We start from the raw sequence: 15,413 nt of genomic DNA on the forward strand, positions 1-15,413 counted from the left end.
CTCTCTCTCTCTCTCGTGTTCTCTGCCTCACGGACGAAAGAGACGGGCGTTTAACGCCGGGCAATAAAATCCGTGGAGTGGCGTAATGCCTATACGAGTGTGATGCCCACGAGTATAATACCTGGAAGATACGTATACTCCCTCGATCTCCCGTAGGGGCAGCACAGCCGAACTTGGTGCACTTATTTCCTGCGTTATTCGGCGAAACGTAAAACGGAAATTAAAGCCGATAGACCGGGCAACGGCGTAGATAATTATGTTCGTTCACGTCTCTCCTTTTTGCGAAATTCAAGACTTATTTGCATATCAACGAACGAGTTTAAATCATCACGGCACGAGCTGTGTGCCCAGCGTATATTTTTGATATTGTTAGGACGCGCGTGTTCAATTCGAGGATGGATGAAGACACGTGACAGTTTAATATTCCAAAGATAATGCCAAAATTTATAACACAATTATTGACGCTGTAAGATTGATAATTATAGTCTATAGCATTTATAAAGTCTGTTAATTCTACTGTATTTGTAAATGGAAATGTATATATTACTAATATAAGTATCACTTTGATGGAATTCTTCTTTTATTTTAAACACTTTTCGATTGATCGCTTCGCTTAATATCATTTATGTCAATTAAAAAGCAGTTAATTTCAAGGAATTAAAATGACATAAAAAAGAATACTACAATTTTGCTGAAATATCTAAAAATTTAACTAGATAACAGATCCGAAAAATATTTTATTGGATCATCCAAATAATTATGTAGAAAACATCATATCATAATAAATAATGCTGCTAAAAGTGACATTCTAGCAATCAGTTTAAGCGTTTTACGTAGTAATTTGATGGTCCAATAAAATTATTTTTAGATGTGTATGTATATAAGTTAAATTATTTATAGATATTTTAAAACTTTGATTTAAAATCAAGAAATATACAGTTTGTTACAATTATTACGTCTCTATATAGTCACGAGGCCATCTTTATAATACTTTGATATCGTATTCTTGAGTTTAGTGAAAATCTTCAGAAATCGAGCAGAATGAATCATTGTATTGACCAACGATATTAATATTCACAACGAGCGAAGCATGCGACAGCATAATTGTTCGATGGTATATTCTGTAACGAACATACAGAATGCGTGAAATAAACAGCGACGTCACTGTTACGTGGAATTTGATGACGCATCGATATCGTACCCTTCGTGGCGCGCTGGCAATCTTGTTATCATTCGCATGGTAAGGGTCGAATAAGGACGCAACGGCCGCTCGGTGTTTTATCATTATTCCTTGAGACACGAAAAGCATGGAGAGAAATTTGCGACGATTTTCCAATTTGTATGATTAAGTACAAATACGATCAGTGAGTTTACTGTAAGCGAGCGTTCGTTAAGGAAAATATTTCTCGTGATTTATTCATTTAATGAAGAAAAATGAAATTACAAACTGTGATCTCTAATATGCTCCTTGTATATCGAGTATTTCTTATATCGCGTTTTAATATAATTGTTTCTAGTTTGTAATTTTAGATTTATATATTATTATTATATATTATTATATATATTAATATTATTATATATTATTAATTCTCAATATTAATATTGAGAATTAATGTTTTTTTATCAATTTGTCGCGTTCTAGTGTATATTTTGAAGTGTACTGATAATAATTTTAGTGGCATTGAATATCTACGACGTATCGTGAATTATAGACTTTTGCTATTGTTAGTATATTTTTGGAATGCACTGCTAGTTGAATATTAACTCAGTTCACGTTACACTGCACGACATTGGAACGAAGTTTGCGACAATGTTCACTGCTCAATATCTTTCGTTACTCACAGAACATACGACAGCGATTCCGAAATTCGGGTACATGATGTGCTAATTAGTAAGTACTGTAATAATTAAATTCTATGTTTTGATATCTGTTAGTATGAATAAGTCGGCCGTTAACATTTGAGCAATGTCTTGGAATACATTTCACAAGATTGTTCGACCGAAATCTAATGCTCGTCGACAAGGCAACGGACATATTTTTGGATATTATATTTTGCGGAGCCTCGATTTTAACTCGTTTGTTCTTGTAACACGGAACAACAATTGATCCTAAACGCGCGAGCATATTCTATTTATTAAATTTAAAATGCGGAAAATGTAAAATCCATTCTACAATTGCGTAAGCGTACACGGAGAGATTTTTTTCTTAGAATTTAATTGAAAGTTTACCTGAAAATTTGATAGTCCTAGGACAACATTTCGAAGAATTTTATGTAAATTTCTCTCATTTATTAATAAGACTATAATAAAATGTATAATAAGTTTGATTAATTTTACTAAAGTATGATAAAAATCTTCGAAATATTATATCACAATTACCATATTTTCAGGATAAATTTTAAGAGACAATTCTGTCCGTACAGATATAAGTCGTTGTAGTTATAAAAATCACAGTGGAATATATTATTTTCGTCAAATTCGTGAGTAGTAAATCAATTCTTACAATTACAATCACGTACGACGCTTACGTTTTTGAATACAGTTGAGGCAAGGATAACCGTCATGCCGCGGGAACTGTGTGAAGTTATGTGCGCGTCGTCCCGCGTGAAGGTCAATTCGCGTTTTTCTGCGCCATTGCTCCGCCGGTGACGACCGCCGCTCGTCGTTTTGCTGCGCATTTAGTTCTCTAATTTACAGAATTATCGCCAAGTGGAAACGTAGTTTTGTTAGATTCTTTCCTGATAATCCACCGCGATGTTACGAAGTGATTAATCTTCGGGAATGCAAAGCGTCGCGCGGTTATCATAATTCGCAGGTCGTCAGTGCGCGATTGTAACCTTTGCGCGAGTGTGTGTGTGTGTTTGAACGTAACGGATCAAAAGTATCATGGAGTGAAAAAGGAGAGCTGCGATGAGTAAGCAAATCTCAGCTTCATTGAATCGTTTTTTCACGCGGTTAATACCGCGTCGTTATAAAATGCGTCGGGATTAATATTGAGAATGCCGTACGAAATATCGCGCGATTGTTATATTGTTATATTATCTATGCGCGATCGTAAGTTAGTTTTCACGAGTGCTTTAGTGCAACAAAGAAGCAACCATGGAGAAACGAGAAAGAGGAAGACCTGGGAGGCATTAGGCAATAGGTGGAGTAACTATAGGTGAGTTATTTATTCATTTATTTATTTGTTACTTGCGGAATATTAATCATTTATCTTCGCGATAATCCACGTTTTTGCTGTGATGTACATACAAGTGCAATATTATATATTATTTTGAGAAACTTAAAATAAATATTTAATAAAACATTTATGATATTTAACATAATAAATAAAATATAAACTATAAAATATTTTAACATATCAAAAAAAATTTTATAATTTTGATTATTTGTATAGAAATTATAGAGATTTTTATTATCTTATTTTCGTTAAATTTTATAAAAATTTAAATTATAAAATCTCAATAAAGTTTTTTGAAATTTTTTTTAGTAAATAAATAAAGTAATCACGTGTAATAATTACTTAAAAAAATTTTTATTGGTTCGGACATTATTTTAATTTGGATAAATTGTGCGTTATAGATTACTGTTGTATACTACAACTCCGCTGCTGCACATCGTACTGGTGAGTTAAATTATTTTTTAATTTAAGACAATAGATTTGTGAAAATTACATCAGAAATATATGGTACAAAAATATCGGAAAAACTAAAGTAAATTAAAAGTTTCATTCTCTTTATAATATAAAAATTTTAATTTTTAATAACAAAAATGTATGTACGATGTTTTCCATCATTTATTTCTACAAACTGTTATACGAATTATATTTTTATCATATTTGCGAAATGCTAATAATTCAAGTTATAAGTTTCAAAATGTATTATAAATAAATATAATATTTCATTAATCTATTGCCTCGATGGACCGAAATGAATGGGCTAATTGTAAAACTAATTAGTGGAAATATTTAATCCTGAAAAACATAATTCCATTCATCCGTTAAATTCCTCGTTAAATTCATTATTCGCGTATGTCATTGCTAAATATCAGTTAATTTTAAATGTATACGAATATTACTTTAATAAAGCATTTTTTGAAGAATTTTAAGGGAAATGTTATGAAAAATATATTAATAAATATTCTAATAAGTAAGTTGTTAACTTAAGTATTTTGAATTCTTTTGTATTCTGAAATTTTTTTATCAAAAAAATTATTAGAACATGCAAAATTTATTGAGTGATAAAATATTATATAAATTACATCTGCGATAATCTTTAATGAATGTTAAGTAGTTCTTAATGAATATTAAATCCGCAAATAATTTGAAAGAATTTGAAAGAAAATATATTGAGAATTGTGATTGTGCGACGTATATTTCAATAAAGATAAACCAAATGTGCACATGTAACATAAAGAAAATTGAATAATTTGATATTTTTTAAATATTTATATTGAATGGATTCAATAGATCCACTGTAAATCCGAAGAGTAAAGCGGAAAATATCCTCGACATCAAAACTGTTATATTAATCTTTTTCCTTATAATTTAATTTGTGACCGCGTATATCATAGTTGGGGATAAAGTCATTCGCACGACGAGATCACGATTCTCAATCAAGTTTACGATACGTGTTTGGCTTATAATCGTATCACACATCTTGTTTCATATTATAAGATAAAGAATTAATAATCATTTATAAATTCTTGATTTGGTTGTGTGAATATCTAAATCATTGCGTTACGTGTCAACAAATTACACGAGAACTAAATATAAATTTTGAACTCTGAAACGGAGGATAACACTTCCTTGTCTTTCATAATTCCGCTAAATATAATCGCGAATTATATCATCCGTGAGTCCAGTACGAACTTTCTTTTCTTAATGCAATTCACTTGATACCGATAAGCGTGAGGTTGCCATTTTCCGTTTAATGGCTGGGGGCGCGCGGGATATAATTTCTCTGCCTCCATGCGTGCATCGGTGTTTTTTTTCTGCGGGCACGTCGCAGCTCAGGCTAGTTGCAACTTTCTCGCCCAATTAAAAATAATTGAATACAAAATCCGCTTTAATTTGCCAACTTTTAGACGGCTTGTGATAGGAGCTCGCGTAATTATGCACGGGGACTATAAGGCGCGCACTTCACTAAAAGCGCTCTCACGCCCTCACGTTTTTACCATCATGCCTTTATATTTTTACGAGAAGTATGCATCACTCGGTCATGACGGATATACGACAAAAGATACGGGCGTGCGTCAAGCTTTTATGCCGAAAAGAGGAAAGGGGGATGAGAGACGCGATAAAAGCGACTCCGGGAAAAAGCAAAGTGCTCGTACGCGATTTATTGTAATCACCATTAAAACATGGTAGGCAACAATTTGCAGTGACGTTCAACGATGCGGATTCATGAGTCGCGTTTGCAATACGCGACCAGATAGGATAATGTTACGATGATATCTTGCGAGTCTGCCATTAATTTTTTACTTTACGTTTCTTATATCGGGTTAGAAAAAAAAAAGAAAGAGAGATTGAATCGCCGTTTATTTGGCGATTCTGAGACACAGTCCCTTCGAGTTTGTCACACAAATACATTATACATATAAAATATACATATATATGAAATAATACATTATAAAAATTGAAAGACCTTAACTATAAAAAGTGTGTTCTTTAAAATAATAAGATTATAGAAAAAAGAAAAGTAATATACAATTAAAGAGAGAAAAAGAAAACGTTTATTAGAAAATATAGGGCAAGTATAGGGCTTTTCTAAGAAGAAATTAACAAAATAAATTTAAATTAAGAAAAAGCTAACAATAAGTATGACAGTTGATAAGTAAATTGCGAAAGATCTACAGATTGAGTGGAAAAGAATATGTACAACAATACAAGGAAAATGAAGATAAAGTAAAATGAAACAGAATACAGTGAATGTGATGCATGGTAAAATAAAAAGAAAAGAAAAAAGAGAAGGGAAGGGAAAACTGCTTGACTCCTTATCGATCATACCGGGCTTGTCGCACGTTCGTCGCTCATTTACGAGAATAATAACATCGGGCGATATGCGTTGTTTGCAAACCGCGAATGATATAGATTCGTATGGGATATCGTTGCGCGGAAGATGCCGTCCGTAATGGATCATTACTAATGCATCATTACTCGAATATTTCAACGACGTGGAATTGTCGACGCACATATGTACGCACGAAAATTCGTCTCTCCCGAGTTTAATTATATGACGTTCGTGGTTTCTGAACGGCTTGTCCGTAAACGCGAAACGACGAAAATGATAATTAGCGCGCGTTTACAGCATTCGCCGCGAAATCATTCGCTGCATGCATAAAAATCGCTCGCTTTTGTTCATCGTCTATTCACACGTTGTCGATGTGCAGTTAAATACACGCGTCCAATAAAAAGGATCCATTCGCTTTTCGCCGTGGAGCAAAAAGAAGGATGGATTTTCGATAATTTCCCGAACGTAGTAGACGTTCGTCGACATTCGACTTCACCTCCTCTCGTAAATTCCTCGATGAAAATCGTATTTCTTTTCTTTTTTTTTCGTAGGAAGAAGCACGTATTATCACTTTGCTAAAGAGCGCCCATCGACGTTTTTATTACCATCCTCATCATATATGGCGTGCATGCGTGAATGCACGTCACTGCTAATATTTCGCTTAAGCTCGCGTCGTCGCTTAAGCTTTCGTTAAAAATTTTATGTGTTATGTGAAAGATAAATTTAGAGAGAGTTCACACTCTGGTGATTGTTCCGCCTTTGTTTTCTGCGTTTTTTTTTTAAACATGCATTTAAGGTTTTCCGAAAAATTTACATTCTGTCAATTGTTCCTGCGACAGACAATATTTTTCCTCGCCAATTATGAAACTACACACTGAGAGAAAAATGTTTGGTATTTGTAATTAAAATTGGAATAATTTTGTTAGGATCTATTTTTTATTATTGCTATAATAAATATATTTATATACAAAAAATATATAGTTAGTCTCGAAAATAACTGTAGATATAATTGTTTTCCAAGTCAAACGTATATTTTTTTTATTTAGAACTGCTTCAGAAAAATTGTTTTTCCGTGTATAAATACAATAATTATTGTTGACTTGCTAGCAAAAATAATGATAAAAATAGAGTTTCATTATTTTATTATGTAATAATAGACACAAACACATCAAATACTTTTCTCTCAATATGCAAAAAAAATCCACGGTGCAACAATATATTTTTTTTATATTCGTTCATCTTCGATGCTAGGGAAAGTTTTTTCTCTGCTGAAACCATTAATTCTCTTTGTGAACGCGTTAGTAGCTCTCCGCCAAGGTTGAAACATCGCGAGAAGTGGAAGGAATATCCAATTCTGAGAAGATAATAAGGCTACGACATTGTCGATAAGCATCAGCAAAATGGGGAGAGCTACTTTTAGGAGCGGCTCGTCGCTTCACGACGAAAACGAGGTAAAGCGAAGGAAACCGCGATGACTTTCCGCGCGACCTCCGATGCCCCGAAGCCCCTCTTTCTCCTTGGAATTTAATAAAAATCCGAGAGCTTCCGGAATCGAGCTCGCAACCCGTCGTCGCTCTCCTGGGTTCCCATCAGGGAACATTATGCGTTTCGACTCTTACCTCGGTGCATCGTCCTTCGATTCTATTTCGCCTTACTTTTCCTAACCGCTATCGCACTTCTTTGCGACCTTCTGAGCATCTCTCTCTTGTTCTTTCCTGTATTTACGTCTCATTGGAAGACGTTTCATTTGTCTCGAGTAACCTCCAGACAAATTGCGCCGAGCGATGTTTGGGTTGATTATTTTAACGTATATAACGTTATTCGGTCAACGGATCGATTGCACGTCACAGTATATATGTATATGTTAAAACTGAGAATAACTCAGTCTATTTAAATCAATCTCATATAAAATATTACATGTATTTGTATACTTTTGTATACATGGAAAGAACGGTTTTGCTGAAATACCTCAGAATTTAATTACAGATTTGAAAATGATTTTGTTGGTTCGTTAAATATACTTATACTAATAAATTATGCATAACACTCAAACATTGATGACAAAAAATACTGTAAAAAAGTTCTACATTTTAGTAACCAGTTTAGTAACCAGTTTATTCTGCATAATTATTTTGATAGTTCAAAAAGAATTCAGGTCTATAGGTGAATTTTTAAATATTTCAGCACAATCGTTTTTTCCATGTAATATACAGTTTATATATGTAAGCACAAAATAATATCGAATTCACAATAATTGCATACTTTATACGGTTACAAAGGTATTACAATCCGTAGGAAAAAATACGAGAAAATAAACATTGATCATTATGTAAAAATTATGTTAAAGTCCACTATCTTTGTTGTCTGCCGGATTTAATATTGCCCCGCAATTCTTTCTCGTGACCTAAACTAAAAGAATGAGACGTCAAAACTGGTGAGAGAAAGAAGAAATTGGGAGCTTAGGATAAACGGGATTGCAGAGTCGAAGCCGAGACTCGGGGTTAAATACTTTTCCGTTCCGGTATTCAGCTTCGTTTACTCGACAACGCAGATTTTCCCTTTGGCCCGATTCGCAAATGCATTCCTTTTGCGCCGATTCACAGAGGAAAGCGGTGGGTACGGCTAGGCGGATCGATTGTACCCTTTGGATTTATCCTCCTGAGAGACCGCAGGCGGTGTTACACTTTGTAACTACGGTCCAACAACGAAACTACGAAGCTCCATGAGTTTCAGCTATCTGCCGCTCTTTAAGCTTTGTGCGTAAAAAACGGCCGGCGTGCTTATTCATAACATTTTATATCTTAATAGTACGAATGCAATTTCTTTATATTACACGCATTATTATTTATATTCATGTTTAATTGGGAAAAGTCGCGCGAAAAATTAAAAAAATCGTATCAAAATGCCACTAGCAACGAGACAATATTAATATTCTTAATCGAGCTATGGCAATCATGCTATGGCAAAACGTTGTAAATGATAAAATTGTGAAAACGCATTTCATTGTATAAATGGATTGTAAATACTTATGTTATATCACATATTAATATTTGGTACGGACAGTCCTGCTATTATAAACGAAGAAAAATGGATGGTGCAATTTAAAACATTATAAATCTATTGTGTAATTGATATTTTTACTTAGATTTACAATTCTTGACTTGCATTTTTATCTTTACCAACGTTTTGAAATTTTAACACGATATTTTTAAAAATTAGAATTACTTAACTAAAAATTTTTGCAGACTGATTGTTCATATTTCTAGTTAGGTAACTGTCCCAATTACTGTCCCTATTAGTGTGCTTTTGTATTTCGATAAGTCACAAGGAAAATTAGCACGAATAAATAAAAAAAAATATTTTTTCTTGTTAAATTAAATTATTAATGCATATTACGATACCGAATATAATATTTTATTTTTTGATTATTAAAGTATTTTAAATATTTTTCAAAAGATATGAGGAATTTATGAATGTGAATACAGTAATATGTACTGCAAAATTTTAAGCTTGTCCTTATTAATGTGCCTTGTTGGAGCTGAGAATGTTGTATAATAAGTGTGATCTTGAAATAAATATAATTGAAATGATTTATATAATATATATTAACTTAAACAATTAGCTTAAATTTATTATCTGTTTTAGTAACTATATGTTAAAATAAGTCAAATGTGGATAGGCAGACAAATTGGGAGCACATTAATAAGGCCATCGCCGCTTGGAGAACTCACTAATAGGGACAAAAATATTTTTATTTTTGTCAAAAATTATATTATAAAGTAAAACTGATAAAGAAAAAAAACTGATATTGATTGTAAGCAGATAAAATTAAAGTTACAATATTTAATAATTCAGTAATAAGCAAGTTGATTAAAAACACATTAATAGGAACAGTTATCCTATTACTAATTTTTATATATAATAGAATATAATTTTTTTATAGAATATTCAAAGTGACAGTTTTCAAAAAAATAAAATAAAAATTTTCTTTTTTCTAAAAAATTAAAAAGTAGCATTTACAGTGTTGTGTGCGTGTGCGCGTGCGTGTGTGTGTGTGTGTGTGTGTGCGTGCGCGCGCACGCTTTGGCTTCAATTTATTAAAAAAAATTAATTAAAAGCAACTATGCTGTTATGAAAACACTATGCGATAAATGATACACTTACGATGCATTTCAATCGCTACCGATGTGGATACGGGTTGACTGATATTATTGTTGGATGCTTGACAATCGAACACCGCATGAAGATCTGCTCTTGACAATTCTCTAACTACTAAGGTGTTTCTACGAAGAGCAGGAAATTCGCCTGGTTCATCTTTAGAATCTAAAAGCGTTTCTCCGCGCCACCATCTCACTTTAGGCTCGGGGCGACCTGGAAACAAATACCATAAAATTTATTAGCTTTGTCAGAAATAAGAAAGAAGAACATTATTAAGCTAGCACAACCATAATTGCAGCACAATTGAAAAAACGTACACATCAATTTAGTGCTTTTTCATTATTAATTTGTTGTCATATTCGCAATTTTATTACTTTAATCGATTTGATAAAAATAGTGGCTGATTTTCAGTTATATTTCTCGACTAGAGCAATAAAATCGTGAATAATGCAACAAATCAGCAAAAAGGCACTAAATTCATATATACGATTTATTCAATTGTATTACAGTGACTGTGCCGATATTAGGTCGAAATATATTCATGTATTAAATTTGAATAACATTTTTAACATTAGAGAGAGTTCGTACTTTTATTTTTAATTTTCTTCGTTTTTCTGCACTATGATATTAATAATAATCCCAACTAAAGATATGTATATTTAAAATGCTATTCTTTGCTGTTTGCAGTCTAAACGAACAATTAGACAAATAAAATCAAATTATTTATAATGCCTTTAAGTTTTTTTATTTTAAGTATCAATTAATGTGTGCTCCCTCAATATTGGATTATTGGAAAACATTGAAGTTGTTTGAAATTCAACAAAAAATATATTACGTATATCTATGATAATATCTTCTAAGAGATAACGTATTGAAAATTTTATTAAGTGCAATATTTTATATCATTTGGCTTGTTACAAAATTTCTCGAGAATACATGAATTTTGGAATTATTGCTTTCTTCAAGAAAACTATGTTGCAATATCGATATATTGCTCATGTCAATATTCAATATACAATGTATCGCACGTATTCTTTTCTGTCTTACTACTTTTTCGCGAGAGTTTGCCAAGTTCTGTGCATATACATGCATTCGTCCTCTTTTGACCGCCCACATCGGTGTAGGCTGCTCGGTGCGCGTTAATTCATAATTCATAATGGTCGTTGCGTGCGGATAATCCCTCGAGGGTGAATATCCCGTTAAAGGGAGACGGCAAGTCGGAGGGACGGTCTAGCTTGTACCGGAGCGACCTCATTATTTTTTACCGGACCTATTTTCGTTTAGGAGGGACAAGCAGAAAAACACGTGCAGCAACGGAGGACGAAAGATAGTTGCGCGGGGTTTGTAGAATGGAATTGTAGGTAGCGGTGAAGAGCGATGGTAAGAGCAGCATAGCACTGTCGTGTCCCTCGGGTGGCAGCATGCGAGGTAATAAAAATAAATTTATTATCGTTATTGCCTTCGTCTTGTCGGCACAGCAACGCGCGTTCGCGCACGGATATTAAAATGTAATAGAATAAAAGGGAGCGCCGAACGAATGCATGCACCGCGATCGCCATTAAAGCACTTGACATTTTGTCGAATCGTTTAACGATCTGGGCAGTATCCTTTTAATTCCGTATTTACATGGAGATAACGCACGCAAGGGATAAATGGCGATTCAGAAAATCTATACAGTAATAATAAAGTCATATTTTCATTCTCTTTACTAGGGATTCAGATATATTTTTATATAACGACATTGTGTGCAATGTTATGGCACATTGTGTACAATAACTGCTGAAGGAATCTGAAGAGTAAGACACAATAAGAAGAAATATTAGGAATAAATATTAAATATAAGAAATAAAAAAATTAGGAATAGAGATTGAACATAACATATAATGAATACAGATAAAACATTTATATATTATTTGTATAAATTTCTTATTCGTACGTTTCTATATTTATTTTCTATTATTTTTATTTTTAATATTGAATTATAATATTTAATATTTATTCTAATACATTTCTAATATTCATTTCTTAATATTTCTTCCACTACGAGCAGAATTTAAAGACAGGATACGCGATAAAAAGTGTAGCATTAAAACACAAGCTAAGTTTGAAATTTTTAAAAATTCTCGCGACCCCGCATCATCGGAGTTCCGAGAAATATTTTTTATCCGTAATATCAGAATGCGGTCGTGTGAAGTTTTAATTAGACGCTATAACTAAGAATACACGATTCCGTGGTCTACAGGATGAGAACGCGACTGTTTTACATGCAAGAACGAGAAAATGGATAGAAGAGCCCATTCTCACCGGTTGCACCAATTATTCTACCGGCTCTTTCGCGCCGTATTTACGGGGGCAGCCTGCAGGAAAGAGAATACCTAGAGTATTTTCATTTGACCTGGCTCTCATTATAGAAAGTAGGACTTACCTCCAGAGACGAGGCACTGCAGTCTCATGTCACCACCTTCTTCGTAAGGGCCTGCCACCGCTGGGACGGTTTTACCGCGTTCGTCGATAATGTTCGGTTTCTGTGGCGGTACTGTAACAGCAAAAGAAAAAAGATAGGTAAAATATCAAGTCTGTCGTGAGTGCAAATATCCTGATCGCTTAAGAAGAGCAAAGAAATTATTTTATAGGTTGATACTTAAAAAATGTGCGAAGAGAAATTATAGATAATTTTATTTAATAATAAATTAATAAATAATAATTAATGATTTTGGATCAATATCTAAAGAAGTGCAACAGAAAATGAATAATTTTCAGAATGAAATAATTTAAATAATGAAATAATTTCATTTAGCTGTGGCGTGTATAAAGTCTGATGCATTCCAAATATATGCGATTCCATAAAATCATTATTTCATATACGCCAATTTAGAATTTAAAGATTATCTTTTTGCTTTGTCTATCGATCATACATTATAGCACGTATAATTATAATAGACAAACCGAAAAACTTGACAAACCGAATTATATTTTCGTTTTGTTAGTTTCTCATTGCAAATTCATCACGATGAATAAGTACCCATGTAAAAATATCGTCTGTGTTATTTTGAAACTGGCCGTTTTTGCCAGTTATGCTGCAGCGCTTTTCAGTCGAGAGATACAACGCTCGGTGCAACCAATCGTTCGAGCGGTTTCGAGTTTGACCGCCTCTGACACCGCTACGAGCTATTTAAGCACAGATAGGAAACTTTCCATGTAAGTCAGTGGCGTCCGGGGAGGAGTAATTCACGATACTCATGCCACGAGCACCGCACGAATAGTCGAACAAGCAGGTGTACAGGTGTTACAGGTAACCGCTGGAAACTCATGCGGACGAATGAGCCAGCACGAAGACGCGGTCCGGATAGTAGTTTAGCGAAAATTTTGCTTCGGTACCGCAAGGTAGAAGATGCAGAACAAGATCTATTCTCCCGTTCCATCGAATATATTAATATTATACGTTAATTAACTATGAATTTCTAACGTTATTTTCTCGGCTATTTGAGATTTTGCAATACATACGAGAGAAACGCTCTTCGTAATTGGATTGATATCAGCTATGATCCTTCCGCGATACCGCGCAACCTCTTATTATGTCGGTGTAATTCGTACACCTACCGTATACAATAAACCATTTTGCGTGCAAGGAAACAATGCTCCACGAGGTATCAAAAGGGCACGTGAAGGGGGAGGTCACGCGGGAATCCCCCGGTCGGGTATAGTTCGTTCCGACATGCGGATGGGTGGAAGGGTCGGTCTATCGTGGCGTGTAAACGCTGGCAATTGAATATCGGAAATAGCGGCGTGTCGGAACGTCAGAAGGTGAGTGGCGAGCGTATTGCTTCGAGGATAGGCTGCAGTCGCGGTCGGGATGTCGGATGTCCGTCCAAAGGAAATAGGGTTGCCCTATGAAAATTCACGATGGCGAACGAAGCTTTGAATGAATCGATATTAACCCAACCTGATTCCGTAATATATATATATATATATATACCTTTTAATCTTTTAACAATTGCATTATTTTTATTTTATTTTTCAATTATTAGAACTCTGAAAATTTGTATTTGTAAAGCATTTTGTAAATGATTGAATTTTATTTGACATGTGAAATACATAATCAATCATCTTATGTAATACGTTATTACGTAATAGTCGTGTTTTACTATAATTATTACATATATAATTAAGGACATGGCCTTAGAGGCTATAATGACTTTACGCAACTCGTTCATCAACCTAAAGTTCTCTTATAATTATTCTCACGGATGCATCCGCAGGACAAATTGAACCTGGTGAACCGAGTGGGAAATAAACTGGATTAACATGGATGCGAAAAGTTAAGCCGTCGGTCACGATATCGTGCAAGTGAGAAAGTCCTAACGTGAAAACGTTACTCGATATTATCCGGAAATAACGACGAATGAAGCACCTCTGAAAATAGGATTACATCGCACCCTCTATATTTTGTATCGAGTGGCGTAATCGATATATTAGCGGATCCTTCTGTATTAATGGCAATCTCTCTGTCTCTCTCTCTCTCTCTCTCTCTCTCTCTCTCTCTCTCTCTCCTTCTCTCTCTTTTTCTCTTTTAATACCTACAAAATATCAGCTTAACATACGGCAACCACTCGAAACGTATGCAAACTGAATTATCAAAACGTGTGCTGGCGAGGTACTTGAACTCTCGCGTTTTGCAAGCGACGCGGATTGCACCAGATAACGGTCGGAATAATTGATTACGCGAGAATATAATAAACAGCGCTTTGTTTGCACGCTTTTAATTTAATGCACCATTGTAATATCGAATGATCTAACATAATTCACAGTAAGCTCTATATGAGCATCCTTTCGGTCGCTCGGGGAAGCTAGGAATCAGAAAGTCTTTGACAATGCAACAGATTCAACATAAAGCCGCCAAGGCAGAAAATTACGCATTTGCGAAAATTACAATAATAATCAACTTAACTTGTAATATTTTCGAATAAAAAAGAATTTTATCCACAAATAAATAAAAGTTGAAGATAATGTCACGCAGCTCAACTAAAAGATTTTTATATAAAAATTATACTTGCACTTTTAAATTTTGTTTACAGTATAATGTTGTAAATTAATTTTTAATAAATTTTTAATTAATATATAAAAATTTTTCATTATAAATATTTTATGAAAAAATATAATACATTTTATTAATTTCTGTGAAGAATGATTTTTCATCGACCAACACACAACACATACACAACACACACACACACACACACACAC

At 33.7% G+C, this 15,413-nt stretch overlaps 1 protein-coding gene across 1 annotated transcript in view; it reads right to left on the reverse strand.

The window, feature by feature from the left end:
- The window catches only part of LOC105618395 (hemicentin-2-like), a 131,729-nt gene that overhangs the window by 44,618 nt on the left and 71,698 nt on the right, over window positions 1–15,413 (reverse strand). Inside the window, exons 4-5 of the mRNA XM_012199938.1 lie at window positions 12,595–12,705; window positions 10,176–10,382 (exon numbers count right to left, since the gene is read on the reverse strand). Of these exons, the coding sequence (XP_012055328.1) occupies window positions 10,176–10,382; window positions 12,595–12,705 (318 nt within the window). The remainder of the gene's footprint in view (window positions 1–10,175; window positions 10,383–12,594; window positions 12,706–15,413) is intronic.

The sequence above is a fragment of the Atta cephalotes genome (assembly GCF_000143395.1).
Source record: "Atta cephalotes unplaced genomic scaffold scaffold00016, whole genome shotgun sequence".
NCBI lineage: Eukaryota > Metazoa > Arthropoda > Insecta > Hymenoptera > Formicidae > Atta > Atta cephalotes.